Below are 20,074 nucleotides of genomic sequence, written 5' to 3'. Positions count from 1 at the left end.
AAATGAAAAAAAAAAAAAAAAAGTCATTTCTACAGCAGGGTTGCCACAGGCTACTAAAATGCAACTATTTGCTACTATTTTCGGCCTTAGGCCACTATGGCGACTTTTTTTTTGCCTGAAAAGGCTAAAAAAGCAACTATTTTCAAGAATAGGCGACTATTAGGAGACATTTTTTACTCTTGGCGAAGTTTTTTTTCGCAAAAATGAACGTTACTTTTCAGAACGTTAATAAAATAAAGCAAACTTTTATACAATCATTTATGTCCAAAGAGCCAGAAATTTAAATTTCCATTGGATTTAATAAAGTACTTGTTATATGTTCTCTCTCTGAGGGGCAGTTTTGTTATTTTTAATTGTTTTTTCCTTCTATTTCATTCATATTTTATTGTAATTCGACTTTTACTTAGGTACCTATTTTCTAATATGTATACCTTTTATATTTGTAAAATTATTATTTTTTAATTGGAGCATAGTCAGGACTGGGCGATAAATCGATGTATCGTGAAATATCGATTTAACGCATATATCAGTAAGCCGATGTAGTGACTTCCGTTTTAGGCGATGCATCAGAAATCTAATTTAAGCAGCGGGAATTAGATTACAATCGCGGTTTAATGATTTAATATGCAAGGCTAACTAGGCTTGACTAGGCTAACGCTGTTACCGCACTAATGAAGACGATTTTGATTTTGCGTATCAGCAGAGATGTAGATAGCGTTTTGCTATTAAGGTGATGTTAGTTTTGTGATGTTGAATGACGAAGAACGAATTGAATCAGAACTCCTGGTTTTGTGCGAGGATCAGCGATGTAATATAGAACGCAATGCATAGTTTCTTTAAGTCCATTTTTGTCTTTGGGATTTTGTGTTTTTTGAAGATTATTTACAATGGGACTTAAGTCATTTTGCGATCGTTGTGCATTTTATTTCGTTGGAAATAATTGTTGGGTTTCTTGCAAATTATTTTAAGTGAGACTTTTGCAGCAATCGTTTCGTTCTGCATCATTTCATACCATTTTTTTTCTGTCTGCGTTTAATGCTTGTCAATTATTTTTAGTACACCTACTGTTACTTTGCGATTGCTGCACAATCGCTGTTATCTTAAATTTTCGTTCTGAACTAAATAGATCAAATCATTGATTTTTTTCAGTTATTGTTTTTTATTTTAAGCGACGCAGTTTAATATGGGTATTTTGTATTTAACTTTGTTATAAAAAGTTAGTTTTTTTAAATTTATTAAATGTAGTTGAGTATAATAATTTGATTGTTTTTCAACCAATAAATGCTCTGCCGTTTTTAATTATAAGAAAATTAAAACAAAGCTTACCTTTATTTAATTTGCTTTTATGTTGAGAAAATGAAAACAAAGTTTTAAAAGAATTAGGCAATTAGTTAAAACAATTTTTTTTTTAAATTAAATAAGAAGTTTAGTAATGTTTTGATGTTTTTAATAATTAACATTATTACTTAAAGTATTTTTCTAAAATTCTTATTAAAATTCTTTCAATACTTGTTTGTTTGTTTTATAATTTGTTCAATAGTCAGTATCATTTTTAAACAAATAAATCTTTAGTCGATTTTTTTTCAAAAATGAAAATAATAATAAATAAGTAAAAATATTTTGACATTTATTAAGTACAGAATTTGACCATTAGTTAATACTACTTTTTATTATTTTAAGTAAGTAAATAAAAAAGGGTCTAATGATGTTTCTAAAGCATGTTTTTTTTTCCAACAAATAAATTTTTTTTTTCTTTCTAAAGTGAACATTTCTTTGGTTTGTTTTCCACTTTCGTTTTTTTTTCTTCTTTTAATTTTTAATGCATGTATGTAAAATAATTTGTTACAGTATTATTATTTTTAAACCAATAAATCTTACATCATTTTTAATTTGAGAAAAATAAAATAAAGCTTGGGTTTGCTTTTACTTTAACTTCTTTATTTAATTGAAAGAGTTAAGCAATGACATTGATGTCATAGTAGAATATGTTTAGAATTAATATTTTCTTTTGTACTAGATTTATTCCTTTTTATTTATTTTTGATTGATTTAAAGATTTCCCATAGGTAATTTTTGAATAAATTGCGATAGATCACTACATCATGATGTCTAACTGACGATGTATCACAATTTAAAATTTCTGACATCACCCAGTCCTAATAATAGTATTTGACAATTAAGCTATAATTTTAGTTATTTGGCTATTATTTTTGATAAATTTTTGTTCCTGTTCTGGCAACTATTTTCATAGTTTTAGGCAACTATTTTCATGCTTGAGGCTACTAAAAGCAACTATTTGTGTTCATTTTTTATTGTGGCAACCCTGCTACAGCAAATTATCTTTTAAACTTCTGTGATTTCAGAATTTTTATTATTTATTTTTTTTATTTTATCAATTTAAAATTCTAGCTGAAGCAAGGCAGTGATTGGCGAATTATTTTTATTCTGAAATGAGAACAGAAAAATCAGAAGTATTTCTTTCCTTTCCTTTGAACAAGAAAAGTATCTTTACAATATAATTCTGCGGAAAAAAGAAGAAAAAAATTACTTTTAAGCTATTTTATTGCTTCAAATCTTTATTTTCTCTGTTTTTAAATTAAAAATCTATAAATATGAAGATGCAGAGTATAACAGTTTTGGTTACACCTATCATATCAATTAATGTTGTTATGATGCTTTTTTAAATTTACTATTGTATTTTTGTCGGAGAAAATAGTAACTTCGTATAGTCATGAAAAATCCTTGGAATTGGTCATGGAAAGTCATGAATTTGAAAATCTAAAATATAGCAGATGCCCTGTATTATCTTATGAACTTTTGACTGAAAAGAAAGTGAAGCCAATACCAACATTAAAATAAAATAAGCGGTTGTGATGTTGATATTTTATGTTATGAGTATATCACAGAAAACTTAACGTAAAAACTTCCCAATGACTGCAGGTTGAAAATCTCTGACCTAATTGAAGCGTTCGGAATAAAAATGGCGGATCCCAATAAACTCAAATTTTGACATATGGGATTGAATGAGTTTTTCCAGATGAATTTTGAAGGAATAGGATTTATGTTCATTTGATTTTTTTTTTTTTTTACTACAGTATTTATCGTACATTTATCCAAAAATTCAAGGCCAGTTTGTATCTGCAGTTTTTATTCTGTGTGCCACAATTGTTGTTAATGATGTTTTTGTAATGCTTTTAAAAAATAGTTGTCAATGATTTAAAAATTTTTGTTTTAATGTGCTTTATAAAACAAAGTATTAGATATCCCTACCCGTATTTTGAGAACAGTTGTGTTTAAAAATGTAAATATTATTGAAGGCCTGTGAATAGCTTTAAAGGTAGGTTATTAGCTTTAAAGGAAGGCTTGTGAATAACTTTAAAGGAAAATTGTAGCTAAATAATAGATTGATACTTATTTTTTCTATTATTGAGTTTCGATAGTATTATATTTTTCCATTATCTGTTATTATTAATTTGCTTGTTTTTTTTTTTAACAGTTTTAGTTATGTTTTTATAAAGTAATTTGTTTTATGATAATTGAACATTTACTGTTTATAAATATGTGGTCTTCGATTCCTTTTAAATTGTAAGTGAACTACATGTTTTTTTTTTATCAATTTAAAAATAATATTTAACTAAAAAAGTTTTTGAAGTTTTTAAATAATGGTATCAGGGCTGCCATTGGAGACTAAAAAGGCGACTAAAACGACTATTTTAAAGCAATAGCTACTATGGCGACTATTTTAGTAGAAATATGAGTAAAAACAACTAATTTGCAATGAATTTCATAAAATCGGCGACTTTTTTTAAGCCAATTAGCGACTATTATCAAGAATAGCTTCATGAGTTTCCCCCTGCCCCAGCTTTTTTTGCCTTGCTTTCGTTTTATCCTAACTTTATTCTTCCTTGCTGTTTAGCAGCACTGCGTGAATGCTAAATTAGCTTCAGAAAGCTAATGTAATATCTCTGAGGGTTACGTTTTCCCCCCTCTTTTAATTTGAGCAAGTAGCAAAATTAAAAAAATTGTCCTTAATTACACAAAATGTGGGGTTAATTTTTTTAGAGCGACTTAGAATAGAAAAAAAGGTACATGGTGATATTCATTTTGTCGAGTTATGATCGTAATTTTTTTGATGAGCATTAAATTTGGAAATGTGTCAGTTATGAAAAATAAACAAAATAAAATTGAAATGAATTAAATTGCAATATTTTTTTTTTTAATGTCTAAGCTAAGTAGCTGCAAATTAGAACTCAGAAAGGAAATTCAAGTTTCAAATTCAACTGTTCTGTAGCAGATAAAAATAAAACTCCCTGTTTTTATGCGTAGTGTAAAAGAATAATAGGCCAGCAGTTAATTACAATTTTGGATTGGTTTGTTTTGATGTTCGGTTCGATTTGGAATATTGAAGTTTGCAGGGACCGTAGACCTCTTATTTTTCCTACTTTTCTATTATTTCGGTACTTTACCTTTTTTTCCGGTTATTTCCTATTTTTCTTATTTTTTAAAAATCATCTCATTTCTGCTATTCCTCCTTTAAAAAGCATAGTGACAGCCAAGAAAACGGAATAATGACTCAAGGTCAAGTATTGCAACTGCACCTGTTTTTCAATTCATTCATTTTGAAAGGGGGTGTGAGCAGCAGAATGTGGTAGAATATGAATTTATGTATGAATGTGGTATGTCAGCTTCTGTGTCTGCTTGCCAATTCATGTTTGGCTGGAGTGGAGGAAAAAAAATCGCACAAAGCTTACACACGTTTTTCCTTCTGATTTTGATTATTGTTTCAGCAAAATGTTGATACCCGAGTTTAACTCTAGATAATATTAATAATCCAGAGTCAGAATCACAGCGACATAGTCGCAGAACGTTAGAGTTTTTGCAGAAAGATTTTCGAAGTGCTTATTTTCGATTTTCGTTATTTGAAAGCCCTTAAAGGTGCTTTTTTTCATTGGGTGTTTTATAAAAGTGCTTAATTTTCCCTTTTGAAAAATGAGATATTTTTTCGTTACCATGTCGATTTTCGCTACTTGCGCTACTTGCTTTTGCATTCATAATTGTGCCGATATAATAATTTTCCTTTCATAGTTCAAAATTATTTAAGTACTTTTAGAATGCAGATTTTGTTCATTATACGAATATGCTATATATAAATTTTTATTTTATAGTAAGGTTAAAAAAAAATTATGTATGAAAGTAATTGTCATTTCTGAGTATCTAACTGCATATTATTTGAATTTTATACTATTACAGCACAAATAATTAAAATTGTGTTAGAGGATATGATGTTAGCAACTATTTTATATATCTTGGACACTATTTAAGGGACTTTTTTTCATATATGAGGCAACTAAAGCAACTATTTTTCTTGTTTTCATCCAGTGGCAGCCCTGTGGTATATATAATAACATTATTTTAAATTTTTAAAAAATGTAGCATGTTCCAAATTAAAATTTGAATTTAATATAATCAACCCCATCATGAGAAAATAGTTTTAAAATTGAAGCTAGGCATTACTATAACCTTTTCATTTTAACCCTATTTTGGATTTAAACTTTATTTTATTTAATTGCAATTTCTTATACTATAGTATTGTCTAGTATACTTTAAACTACATGTAACAAGCTGCCTGAATTGCATTAAGAAAATATAAAGCAAATGAACAGTATTGAAATTTGTACCTTCATATTTTCAGTAAAAAAAAAAAAAACTTTGTAAATTGTTTAATTTCTAATATTTTTTTTATAGATAAAGTTAAAATGTGCATTGCTCATCGAGATCTTACTTCAAGAAATATTCTAATTAAAGCTGATGGTACTTGCATGGTGTGTGACTTTGGTTTTGCTATTTGCATATCTGGTTCTAAGTATTATTTGAATGGGGAAGAACAAATTGCAGAATCTACATCTCTATTGGATGTGAGTTTAATCACCCTTTTCTTATTGTAAATTAAGCTTTTTTTTTATAGCTTTATTTAGTGTTGAATTTTTTTTTATGTAACTATTTGTCTTTGTTATATTCTGTTGCATTTTTTCAAAGTATATTTATTGTCAATTTGAAAGATAATTCTGGGTATTAAAATTTTAGAAGTTAAACAAATAGAGTTTTTCAGGCGTTTTCGTCATCAATTTTTAAAATCTAAAAAAGAAAATAATAATAATAATGAATTTATAAAATCACATTTTATATTTGAAGTAAATAAGGTATAGTTTTGAAAAATTAAGTCATTGCAAATAACTAATATGAAGCTACTGCTCATTTCATACACCAACCTTCATGCTCACCAAGCAATCTTTTTTTTTCTGGATAATAAACTGATTATTATAACATTAATTAACAATAATTCTTTTAAGTATATTTAAAATTTAATTTTTGAGAATTATTCACCCGATTTTGGTCAAATTTTATATTTTGCTGGTGATATAAAAATTTGTGTTCCTTACAAAAAAAATTTTTTTCTATCATTATTTTTAAAAACAATAATGAAAATTAATAAATAATTGTTAAAACTTATTTATTGCATGGAATTATCTTTGGATAAATGTATTTAAAATTGTGCAAAAAACCCAAGAACGATAAGATCTGATCATTAGATCAAAAGTTATTCACGGAATTTAACTTTTTATTTGGAGCACTGTGCATCTACCCTTAGTAGAATTACAAAAGTGCCAAAAAAGAATTGATCTATCAATTCAAAACTAAACAATACACACCAGTGTTATTGTTTAGTTTTTATCTCTTTTTAATGAATTGCTCTACGATTAAGATTTAACCTGTAACTCTTTACTCTCCTACAGGGTTGGCAGGTTTTTGACATGTGACAGTTTTTGACAGTTTAAACCATGGTTTAAACCGTCACATCAAAAACCTCACTGTCAGAAATGTCGAAAATGTCAAAAACCTATATTCATATGTGAAATTTAATTAATACATAAAATTTATATATTTTTTAAAGGATAGTGTTTCTAAATATGTTCTAGAAAAAATAAATTTAAAATTTTGAAGAAACACTTATATTTTGAATAGTAACCAAAATCTTGTACTTTTGAAAACTCACATCTTTTGTAATATTATGTATTCATTTTCATGTGTTATTGAAAATCTGCAGTGATATTATTAAGAAATTTATTTATAACCAAATTTAGTGTATAGTATAGATTATACTAAAAATTAGACATTTTTAAAGATAAACATTAGCAGTTTTGTACATTAGACATCTTCTTTTAAAGAAAAATCTTTTTAATATTCTTTTAAATCTTCTTAATAATCTTTTTAACATAAGACAATACAAATTTAAGTGCTTTCTGTTAAATACACAGAGTAGTTAGTGTCGATTTACAGTATATTCAGCCTATTCATTTACTATGCTGAAAATTTAGTTTATCCAAATACTTGTGAATTTCATTTTGCTGAATACTATATAGTTTTGTTGAATATCTAAATATTCAGCTGTTGAATAATTACTTCTTGCTTTCAAGATATGCATTATTTGTATTCTTAATACAAGTGGAGAAAAAAAAATTAAGAGATAAAAATTGTTTTAAAATGATAAGTGTAATAATTATAAATAAATATAATAAACAATATGAATTATATTTATCATTATTCACAAATATAACTACTTTTAAATTCAAATTAACATACTGGATAATAAAGATATTCGGTATAACATTAAAATTTTTTTTCATACACTTGTATCAAGTTTGTATTTATACAACATAACTTGTAAGTTCCTTATAAATATTAGTTATATGTTCCTTATATGTCAAAAATGCATAGTAATAAACTTTTAATTTTCTTAAGTATCAAAAAGAAAAAAATTTTTTTTTTTAAATATAAATATTTAAAAAATTTTTGTGCAAAATTTTTCTGCACATGCATTTGAATATAAATTTCTGAGATTTTAAATCTGTTATTTCTTCTTCGACCATAAATAGCGTTATTTTAAAACCTGCTGATTACCTATAGTATAATTAAATTTCAATATAATGCATGGCAACTGTTGGTATTTTTGAAGTTAATATATTTTCTTGGCAAACTTCAGTTTTTGACATTTTCGACGGGTTTTTGACGGTTTAAACCAGTATTATACCCCTGTCATGTCAAAAACCACTTTTTGACGTCAAAAACCCAACCCTGCTCTCCTAGTAACTCTTCAGTTACTTTTACATTGCAGGTTGGAACAGTGAGGTATATGGCTCCAGAAGTTCTTGAAGGTGCTGTTAATTTAAGAGACTGTGAATCTTCTTTAAAGCAAATTGATGTCTATTCTTTGGGGCTAATTCTATGGGAACTTGCCACTAGATGTACTGATCTCTTTCAAGGTTATACTTTTTTTTAAAAATATTTTGTCTGTCAATTTCTATACTTATTAAATCATGTATAGTAATTAAATCTGTTGGGCACTCTATGCATATTAAATCACTATTTATTCACACATATTCTGTACATATTAAATCATGTTAGACCCTCTAAAGCAATCTCTCTTGAGCGGAAATGAGATTGAAGTTAAGACTTGTAGCCCTTTGCAAAAAATTTTAATAAGTGCCAATAAGTGAAACCAATGAATTTTTTTTATTAGTTAAAGCCTACTTTTATTATTATTTTTCATATTTTGTTTATTTATTTTTAATTGTTTTATATTAAAAATTGTTTGTTTGCAGATTTTGATACACCCTGTATATTTTTTTAAAAAATTTTTCTCTTTAGTTTTTGCTGTTAACTCTGGTGCTTTGGTAAATATTAAACTCTTACAGCCATAAGAGATAAAGGGCCTAACTATTCAGTTTGTTTAAAAAGTTTTGAAGTATCTTTTAAGTCTATTAAATTTTCTGTTTGCCCCCATAATGTGATTCTAGATTTGTGCATTTATGTCATTAGTTTCATTAACTAGTGTTCAATGGTGTTATATTTTCATCTAGAGTACAAAAATTATGATTTATTTATATTTTTATAATTTTTATTTCGCCCAAAATTTATTTATATTGTTTGTACTAAAGTAGTACAACATTAAATTTTTTTAAGCTAAGTTAACTGATTGATGTGAAAGAAAAAAAACTTGAGTATGATTTTTTACTGCTTCATGATAGTTATTCATTTATAACTATTTATTTATTCTTAAGATTCAATTTGTTTTCAATTTTGTTATTTTCAGTTATTATTAAATAGCCTGAAACATACTGCTTTTTCAAGTTTAATTGTATGAAAATTGAACTGACACCAATTAAAATAATTAATAATTTTAAAGCAATTATTGCATATTATTTTATTAAAATTTTTGCTACTAGTTATTTTTTTTTAATTCTGAAGTATTTTGTATGATTAGGGGTTGATGTACCTGAGTATAAAGCACCATTTGTAGCAGAAATAGGAACACATCCAAGCATGGAGCAGTTACAACATCTTGTTGTAAAATTAAAAGCTAGGCCACTGTTCCCTGACATTTGGAAAGATACTAATCCTGTAAGTCACTTATTTTAATAGTCATATTTTTTGTTTGTTTTGTATTTTAGTTTAGTGTTTTAGTGTTCTAGAAATTTAGTATTTAAATTTTAAGATTATAATTTTGATTTAAATTAAATTATTCATTATAATGTTACTGTTTATTTCATTTTGAAATTTCTAGAAATTTAAAAAAGTTGTTATCAGCCTTAGTTTTAAATAATAGATTTCGACACCACATGTCCCAAAAAGTCTGAAAGTTCTCTAAAACTAAATTTTTTTATATGATGAATTAAAATGAAATTATTTACAATGTAGGATTGCAACCTCAGTTTAAAATTTTTACTGTAAAAATATTATCTAAATTCATAAATTTTAATCATCATTATGTAAATGTTGTCATAATTTTTCTTTCTTTATTTTTTTTGGAATATTAATCTTCAATAGTAAAAATTCTTGATTCTCAAATCTTCTGAATAAAAAAAAAAAATTAAGATTTTAGGATTTTAGAAAAAGATATTTAAAATTTTTTTAAGAAGAAAATTGCAACCTTAGTGTAGAACTGCATACTTCAATTATACATTGTTGTGTAAATGCTATTCATCATAATCCTAATTTTATTTTTCTATATTTCTTCTGATTTGAAAATGTTCCAACATTGACACTTGTGGCTTATCTTAAGCTTCTGAAAAAGGTTTGCCACACAAATTATTATTGTAAACCTTACAAATGTTGTGACTAAAATTGTATTGATTTTTTTTTACAGCTCTACTTAGTTAGGAAGTAAAATGAGAAAAAACATATTTTTTGTTTATTATTGTAGAGCTATATCCTATTTAGATTGGAAAAATGTCCTTAATTTATGTTTGTAATAATGTCTTTTATTTAGATTTGTTGAATTAATTACTAAGTAGAAAAATGTGAAATAAAGCTTTAATTTTTCTTTAATTACTAACTTTAATAAAATTTTATATTATTTTAGAATTATGAATTCATATCTGCATACACAATTTTTTTATAAGTTTTGCATAGGTGCGGAGTACGATTTCATTTTTTTCTTGTTAAAAAAAGATCAAAGCTGATATTTTGATTTACACCCAAGTTACCAACATTTAAATGAAGTGAATTTAAATTGTATTGTTATGATCGCTAATATCTATAAAACTATACATTATTGATTAACCTATTATTGATTTGGATTGGATATAATAATAATCGGATAATCGATAGATATATCGGAAGTCTGCATGGAGAAATATTCAGAGGAAGGCATTGGCTCACATTGGGCTGTCTGGCCAACTATGATGATGATGATGGATATAATAAAGTACTAGACCATTTTATTTTAATTCCAACACTTGAATGTGATGACGTAGAATCATAAATTGGTTAGTACTATGCATCACACTTGAGTAACTCAGATTGTAGATGTAGACTTTATTTTTTTAATTTGAAAAATGATAATGTGTTCTTTTTTTCATTGATATATGTGTATTCAGAATGTGTATTAAAGAAATTTGATTCATAGGCAGTTAGAGCCCTGAAAGAAACAATCGAAGATTGTTGGGACCAAGATGCAGAAGCTAGACTTACAGCGTTATGTGTCGAAGAACGACTTAATGAACTTCCAGTTTTGTGGGATAGATATAAAGGTAACTTTCATTTTTATATTTCGAATTTAAATTTGAAATTTTTAAAAAAAATTTTCATCAATTTTTGAAAAATTATTAATTGTGAAGTACATGTAGAAGTTTATTGTGTTGTTGAAGAACTTATTTATAAATTTAGTTATTAAAAATTGTTCATACATATAACACTGTTGCTCTTAATTTTAACTCACTCTTTTTTTTCTGATCAAAAGCATATAAATGCACTAATTCAATGCTTTACAACTACTTCCATTCATTTCTGTAACTAATATTGGTTGTAAAAAACAGAGATGAAAATTTCCTTTTAGTACATTTTTATGAAGTAAAAATTTTAAGAGTAAATTTTTTATCACTAAAAATTGCATAATACGAATACTGTTTGATGAATCATTTTTACTAATTCATCAGAGACATGAAAATTATAAGATAAAACCACCTGCAGAAAATGATTTAGTACATTAGGAATAACTGCATTAAATCAGATATCAGAAATTTCAGAGATATCTACCAATAAAATGACGTGAGTGTTCGCATTTGGTCACGTAGATAATGCAAAGATTTAGGAGAAACATGTCTTTGCTTTATTAAAATATTATATTAATGCTAGAGTTTATTACTTGTGTTTTTTTGTTGAAAAACAGAAAAAACAATGGTCCCACTGAAATTGTCTAAATAAATAATAATAATTTTTTAGTTTTAAAAATGTTAAAATTTTTTTAGCTTATTACATGTCATGTTGAGAGCGATTGTTATATCAAAATTGCATATATTAAAATTACTTTTGTTATTTATATTTTGATCTCTATATTTTTTAATTCTTCAAATGCTAGTTACTAGTTCGGTTCACTTAAGAGGATATTCCTCTTCAGAGTAAACTCAAATGTCGAAGGGAAATAGACAGGGAAGGAAATTCTATAAATATGTTTTTAATCCTTTTTATTTAATTTCTCTTATAAACTGATAATTATTTATTCGATTTCGCAGTATCTTACGATATATGTAAAATACAAAGCTGCCACCCAATAACAATTTGAGATATAAAACGTGCAGTATTTTAGAAAATCTATTAATTTTTCATGAAAAATTTGAATAATATTAATATTTTTCAAGTTGGAAAAAAATTCAACATTTTGTTACAAATTTTCATTAAAAGCACTAAAAATTATTTTGATTTATTTTTCATAAAATTTTCATGTGGCCTGGAAAAATTATAAATTGGCAGCAAAGTAAACACAATGTAAATGTTTTTATATATATGTAATTATCAAAAAATATTTCTTACTCAAAGAAAATCTAAATGGTGTAAATCAAAAATTGATTTTAACTTTTATGTTTCCTTAGTGTTACAAATTTTTTTGGTGGTAACAAGTATGTTGAAGCATTTATATTCTTTTCAATTTTGTTATCTATTAAATGTTTTCTAAGTTGCCTGATATTTGTTTTTAGTTTTTGCGATATGCTATCTAAAAATTAAAAAAAAGACAGTAAAGCATTCTTGAATTATTTAAATATGCAAATGAAATATAGTTTTATTCATTTGAATTGACGGCGACTCTGTCACACCAACTGCTCTACTATAGTATTTCGTTGAGATTTGTGTAAAAATTTTGAGTTTAATATTTTTTCGCATTCATTGGTAATTTTTCATTTGTAATTTTGAATTTGGTATGAAAACTTGTGAGTTTAGAAAGAAAAAGATTTTCTCATTTGTGTAATGATATGAGTTTGATTACTATGGATGTTTGTTTATTCTACATTCAGATGACAAGGAAATTTTCGAGGTAATTATGAGGAAAAAGGCTTATGCCATGAAAAACTTTTTCAAAAGCTCCTTTTCTTTTATTGTGAAAATATGCGTTAATGTTACATGCATAGCATATTGTGTTGTATATAACATTTACATTTTTTTTAAGTAAATGAATGCTTAACTCTTTTCAGCTGGTACAACAATTCAAGGAGTTAGTCCAACTGTAAATGCCACTTCTCTTGATACTAGGACTACCACAAATGTAACTCAGAGTGGTTTCAGAGGATCTACATTTGAAATGCCTGTGATTAGAAGCAACTCGGAAGCTCTCAGCCCCAACGCGTGGGGCATCGATAGTCGTTACAGTGGTGATTTCAGCATATCAGAGAACACTGCTGAAACTAGCATTACAATGTCTCCTACTGAATTGACTCCTAGGTCATGCCCAAGTGATTCTAGTAGCAATGCAAACAATCTAAAAAATTTGACTAATAATAATAATGTTACTTCAAATTTAAAAGTTTATGTACCATTGCAACCTTATCAGGGTAAAAATCCAACGCAAGAACGTAATTTAGTGATGGAACCTGTAGAGAATATAACAGTCAGTGGCAATTCACTCGTTGAAAGAGCTGACAAATTCAGCACTCGAAACAACTCCTCCAACAGTTTTAATTTTGAGACGGACTTGTTCAATACCTTACAGCCTGGTGAAGCCTCTGAAAGCAATGCCTTAGTCCCAAATGATGTACTGAGTCAGTCCACAAGGGCTGTGAATCCTATACCATACGTTCAGAATGCTGTTCATACGGTTAGCACTATGCCAAAGCAACCGAATGTCCCCGGAAATGGACATTCAATTATTATGGCTAATGGAAGCATTGCTGATCCTAGGTCTAAAAAAAGTAGCAAATCCGATAAGGGCATTATAAAAGGTTTTAAAAATTTATTTAAATTTCCTAGAAATGCATCAAACAGTGATGATGCTGGAACAGTTCCCAAGAGTCAAATTCCTCCAACTGTGATTGTACCTAAAGTACCCAGTGTTCAGAATACTGTCCCAAAGCCTTTAGGTGCAACTAATCTCACTAAACCCCAAAGTATGGATACTGAAGTATATGTGATGGATATGAATGACGAGTACAGCATGACACAAACTGTGGTCCGCCCAGTAGCTAACAGGCAGATATACAGCCAGACTGTCTCTGCCAATGCGGCAGAAAACGACGATGAAGCCGACAATAGCAAAAAATTCCCCTTTCAGAACGGGTTTGTTCAAAGTCAGACTCACCCTCAGCTTTGTTCCGATACCAATCCCAAGATGAAAAGACCAAATACTTTACCGATTGCTAATATAGGAGTGAGCAATTGTACTGTTGCCGCTTTAGTCCCCAGTCCTGCGAAAGTAGCGTCTAGTAGTGAGAACAATATCAATGCTTGTCAGCCAAATAACTCAACTTCTGAGGTTAACAATAAAGCTTCTTTTGCGACTAGCTCTAATCAGATAAAAAATGCTAGATTTTCTCTGTACGACGATCGCATTATGGCTCCCAACACGAGATTGCTCCACCAAATAGAACACACCCCCTGTAAACTTGGATCACCTCATATGTCAGTGTCTGTACCTCTGTCCATAGATTCTCTTTGTGAATCAGAAGTTTCTAGCTTTCATAAGACATTTCTAACTCAAAATTCTCAGAATGAAATAAACGATAATCAATAATGATAGTTAAAATATATTTGTTTCAATTATTCAAGAATGCCAACAACTAGAAATTTTCCTCAGGAATTACGGGTTTAAATCTGACTACAGATACCTTCGGGAATATCTTTTTTTTTAAAGAAAAATACGGGTTTCAGATCCTTAAGGTGCTTTATTGTCCCTTCTTGCTTTTCTTTTGTTTCTCTATTTAATTTTTGCATCAGAAATAGTATCTAGCACTGTTTTATATATTTATTTTTTAGCATTAGTTTTGTGCTGCGTACACACTTTCAACATAACAGGTCATAGTGGTTAAGGAAAATTTCTTTTCAGACAGCAATCTTAACTAGCAACCATGGGAAAAAAATCTAAATTTTTTAAATTTTTTCTCAGTTTCCTAAAAATAGTGGGAAATCAGATTATATATTCTCCCATCTGTCGATCATTAGAAACATTATCTAGCATTAGAAAGATTAAACCCTACAAAGTGTTCCCTTATTAGTGCTGTTACATTATGCACATAAAACTGAATTGTAATCATTCTGCACACAGGCGATAAATAGTTAAAAAGAATGCCATCTCAGGTACAAAAGTTTTTTTTTAAATATCTACTTAGAGTGTGAAATACGTTATTCCATAGAATAATTAAGTATTCTATAGAATAACGATTACTTGATCGTTAAAGTATGAAATACGGCACTAAAAAGTTCTTTGACCCAGTTTTAGCTGCATTTAGTCAGTTTTGAACTGCTTATAGCTGCTTTGTAATCACGTGTGTGTGCACGCTTAATTCTTTTGCTTTTATAAATAGCTATTAATATGAGCAATGATAAATTATATCATCTCCTTTTCCTTATTATTCATCAATTAATCATCCGCAAATAGAGATAAAAAATATTTTTTGAGAGATTTTAGCTATTTATGATCAGTTAATTTATAAAATAACTTTGAAATTGTTTGTTTTTTACTTTAACAGTCTATCATTAGCTATTTCATCGAAAAATTAGGTTAAGTATGAAGTTTTTCACCTGTTATATACTTTAACTGACTTGTCTAGTTATTAAAGTGCTTGAAAAGTGCTTAAAAGATGCTTATTTTTTGTTGAATAATTTGGCTAAGAACCCTGTTCTTATTTTAATTTAATTAACCCCCATGTACTATTTTTTTATTTACTATTTATTCTACAACAAAGCTTAAGTTAAGCTTACTATTTTGATCGAAATATAATCATATTAATCAAATATGTTTATAATAAACAAAAAATCTATTTTTTAAGGATTGTCTTTTTGAAATTTTATGAGCAAAGGGAAATTCCTATTTTGCTTACTGAGATTTAGCTTCAGTAGTTGGCATTCTTGAAAAATTTTTATGCGATTTCTAATGTATAGATCGATAAATAATAATGTTGGAATATTTCTCACTAACAAGCATTTACGTGCAATTGGTAAAATTCTGATTCTTATAACATTCTTAAAGGTGTTATTTATTGAGAGAATATACAAGTCAAGTGAAAACATTTATGCATGAAATTGTGATACTCATTTATATTTACTTTACATGTCCTTGAGGACTTTATATTTAAATAGCCTCAATTTTGGTCTGAAATCTATCTGCACTTTATTTAACATAACATGCTTGTACTGAAAATTGGCTAATTATTTAAAAGCTTGGTAAAAAACAAGTTATGTGACATTTTAGTGAATTTGAAAAAAACTGCTTTAGAATGTAGAGAAACACTAGTGAGGTGTTTACAAGCAATTTTTTTTATTATTATTAAATACTCTTTTTATTTAATGACTTGGTAAAAAAAAGAATATTTCACATTTACAGCTGACTTTAATTTTATTTTAAATTAGAAAATTAGAGTGTTTTTTAATTGTCATGTAAAATCTTTTAAAAATTATTATTATTCAATTTTAATATTTCATTAATTTGATAGAAAAAAATTTAAGCAAAGAATTGTCAAGAAGCTGCTTACAAAAGATTTTATTTTGATTGAATACTCTTTTATTATTGAAAGACTTGATAATATTGTTAATGTTCTGTATTTAAAGCTAACTCTTTGAATGTTATAAAATTTTAATGTTGAGTGTTTTTTAAATGTCACTTAACATGTTACGTAACCAATATTATGCAACTTTAAGTGTTTTAATGATTTTGGGAAAATCGATTTTAGAAAGTAGGAAAATACCAGGAAGTTGCTTACAAACTGGATTTTTTTTATTGTAACATTTCAAAGGCTTAGTAAAATAAATTAAATGTTCTATGTTTGCTGACTTGCTTTTCAGATTGGACGTTTTCTAAATGTGACTTAATATGTTTTAAAGCTTATTTATTTTAATTGTAACATTTAAATGAATTTGAGAGAATCATTTTTATAATGTTGAGCCACTTCAGGAAGAAGTTTTATAAAACAGAAATTTTTTGGAGTCATATAAAGGCTTGGTATAATAAATTAATGTTCTATATTTGAGCCTACTCTAACCTGTTTTTAAAATTGTAAATTTGAGTGTTTTCTAAATGTCACTTAACATGTTTTTTCACTTAAGTATCTAATCTGCAGATTAATTCAAAGTATGATTTTTAATTTTTTTAAAAGTATGATTTTGAATTTTTTAAGCAAGTTCTTTTTTAATTTTGCATAAGAATTTTTGTTAAATTGCAGAAATTTTTGTAGTAGTATCTCTCTTCTTTCTCTTCTCTCTCTCTCTAGTAATATCTCTCAATTACTAATTGTTAAAAAAGAATATTAAATTAAAGGCACTTACTATTAAGAACATTATTATAGAGTTTTATTTAAAATGTTTTCATTAATATAACAACAGTGGATCATAGATGTTGTACCATTATATTTCTTTCATATTTAATAGTTAATAATTTCAGAAAATATTTAAATACTTTTAGAAATACTTTAATAATAATTTGATAATACTTTGAAATGTTTAATTCTGTTATTAGAAAAAAATAACATCTGTTTATATGTTTAGTCAAATGTGTTTATTTTAGCTTGTCAAATTATTTAAATAAAATAATTTTTTTATTGTTTTGTTCGAGGTTACAAAACCTATTTGATAAACTAATTTTGTTTCATAAATAATAAAAAAAATTATATAATGACCTAACATATCGACAACGAAAGCACTATTGTTATTTTTTGACAGAACGCTAATATTTAAACATTACAATCTATAATGTTTTAAAATGTACATTGAATTATTTATAGTAATTTATCATCATATTTCTGTTATTTTGTAACGCATTTTTTGTTTTGTTTAAACTCTCTTAAAATCAATTAGCTTTCTAAGTTCTTAGGAGCTGCATGTAATGTTTTTTTTTCTTTCTTTGTGTAATTTTATTATTTGATAACAAAGTGATAAAAAAATCTAAACTAAAAAATCAAATTGTAACAAATAATTTAAAATTTCATGGATTAAAATTTGAGGGTTCATGAACATTATTTTAGGGGTGTATGAACATCAATATTTTTTCTTCATTTTATTCTATTGAATTTCTATTCTTTTCATTTATTCTATCGAATTTGATTTTGCTATACTAAATATGAATATTTTTATTATTGTATGATACAATTTAAGTTCTAAAACTACTTAGTACTGCAATTTTTTTTGTGCTTGATTATTATTATATTTTCAAAATTACCTTTTTTAATGGTTCAAAGGAGTGTACAATATTGTATCAATTTCCCATAGTAGCTATTTATTATATTAATAGAGTAATGCTATTAGTATAAATTGAAAGATGAGATTTTGTTCATATTTCAAAGGAAAAAAAATTAATGTTTTATTCGCTGCTTTAAAAAATTTTGCTGTAATTAACAATAATTTAGCTGTAACTGTGATCGGGAACTTTGTTTTTCCACCTAATTACAACTCTGTGCTTGTGTTTGCTTCTTGTTATTATAGTAATATCAAATATTTTATTTATCATTCATAAGAAATTAAACTAAATTAATCCTCATTATAAACCACCTGTCTGGAAGAGGGGAAAGAAAAAAATGACAATATATGCATCTGAATGTGTTGTATGAGGCTAGGTGGCAAGAAATTACTTGGACATGTGTAGTTCAAAGTTTAGTTTTTAAAAATGGGGCATATAAACTTTTAAATAAACATGAAAACTTAAATACTTGCAACACATTTACAGGTGTTTGAACTGACTACCTTTAGCCTTGAAATACGGGACAAATTTTTTTTCTTGGGCTATTACTTATCAATTGATATTGTTCGGCTCTTTACACAAGGCCAAACTCTATTCAATACATTAAAGTCATAATACAATATGCAAAGTTGTAAGTTTACTATAAACCTTTATCTCCATCTGGTAAATTTGTTGGCCATAAAGTCTGGAAAGTTAATATTGCATCATTTTAGAGTACTTCTATGTGTGCTAACTATAAAATCTTTTTTTGTTTTCATGGAACTTAAATGGCCAAGGATGCATAAATTTTTTTAAAAAATTAGCTTGTAAAATATTGCAATAAGAGTCTTTTCTTTTAAATTTTGTCCAATTATTTCTTGTCAACATGGCAAAATTGTCAAAATAATAATGTGCAAGTGAATTACAAGTACTTTGTTAGTATAAAAGTGCTTTTTAATTTTTAGATATTAGAATGTTTTGCTATAATACTTATAACCATTAATTTAGAATATATCTATTGCAATTTACTAATTTCTTAACATGTATGTACATTTATTGTAATTTTCAGTATCTTAATTTAATTTTGTCTTGATTCGCTTATTGAAAATATTTTACTAGTGAAAAAAAAATCATGTGTATTCCTATATTATATTATAATTATTATAATTATAATATAGGAATTATAATATATTATAATTCCTATATTATTTCCTATATTATAATTTAAAAAACATTGTATGAGAGAACCATTGCCTGATAAGTTAAATATTTAAAAGTAGCCTTAAATTTATTATATATGCAAGGACTTAGAGAAAGTGCCTCTGAATGATTTGGATTTCACTATTATCTCAAATCATTTTGAATCTTTGTTATTCCTTAAATTTTGATACTGTTGAAAATTTGTAATTTTTCATCTTTTTGTTTAAGCAATTAAACTAGGATATACTAGGTGCCTTTTTCTTAAATGCCTAAATTAATCAAATTTTTAACATTTTAGCACTGTTCAGCATTTATTTGTTAAAATTAAACAGTATTTTTTTTGTTTTCATTCACAGTTTTAAATCATATCTTGGGGTAAAAAGTTACAACAAAACTAATGGTATAATTTTGTCTCAGCTTTTACTACCATTTTAATAAAACAATTTAGATAAGCTCAACTTTATATACAATATGATTTTTTTTATAAATAAACAGTCTTCAATATAATGTATCAAATTATTTTTATTCTGTTCACAATTATAGTGCTAAAAATATATAAGGTTTGCCCAAATGAAAAGTGGACATCCGTTTTAGCTTTAGAAATGGGATAAAGCCTTTTTTGTCACCATTCTTTAGGGCTGTAAATTAAGATATGCAGATTGTATATGACTAATTGTGCATTTCA

The 20,074-nt window shown here is 26.7% G+C and overlaps 1 protein-coding gene across 2 annotated transcripts in view; it reads left to right on the top strand.

Moving 5' to 3' along the window:
- Positions 1 to 14,859, top strand: part of LOC107454377 (bone morphogenetic protein receptor type-2-like) — a 70,864-nt gene extending 56,005 nt beyond the window's left edge. For both annotated transcript variants that reach the window (XM_043043719.2, XM_043043726.2), the window contains exons 6-10: positions 5,745 to 5,914; positions 8,173 to 8,320; positions 9,322 to 9,458; positions 10,966 to 11,089; positions 13,025 to 14,859. In XM_043043719.2, coding sequence (XP_042899653.1) covers positions 5,745 to 5,914; positions 8,173 to 8,320; positions 9,322 to 9,458; positions 10,966 to 11,089; positions 13,025 to 14,556 — 2,111 coding nt within the window. In that variant the 3' untranslated portion in view covers positions 14,557 to 14,859. The remainder of the gene's footprint in view (positions 1 to 5,744; positions 5,915 to 8,172; positions 8,321 to 9,321; positions 9,459 to 10,965; positions 11,090 to 13,024) is intronic.
- The last annotated feature ends 5,215 nt before the right edge of the window (positions 14,860 to 20,074 follow it).

Source organism: Parasteatoda tepidariorum, chromosome 8, assembly GCF_043381705.1.
Source record: "Parasteatoda tepidariorum isolate YZ-2023 chromosome 8, CAS_Ptep_4.0, whole genome shotgun sequence".
NCBI lineage: Eukaryota > Metazoa > Arthropoda > Arachnida > Araneae > Theridiidae > Parasteatoda > Parasteatoda tepidariorum.
Note: the sequence above shows the minus strand (reverse complement) of the source record. Positions and strands in the feature narration are given on the sequence as shown.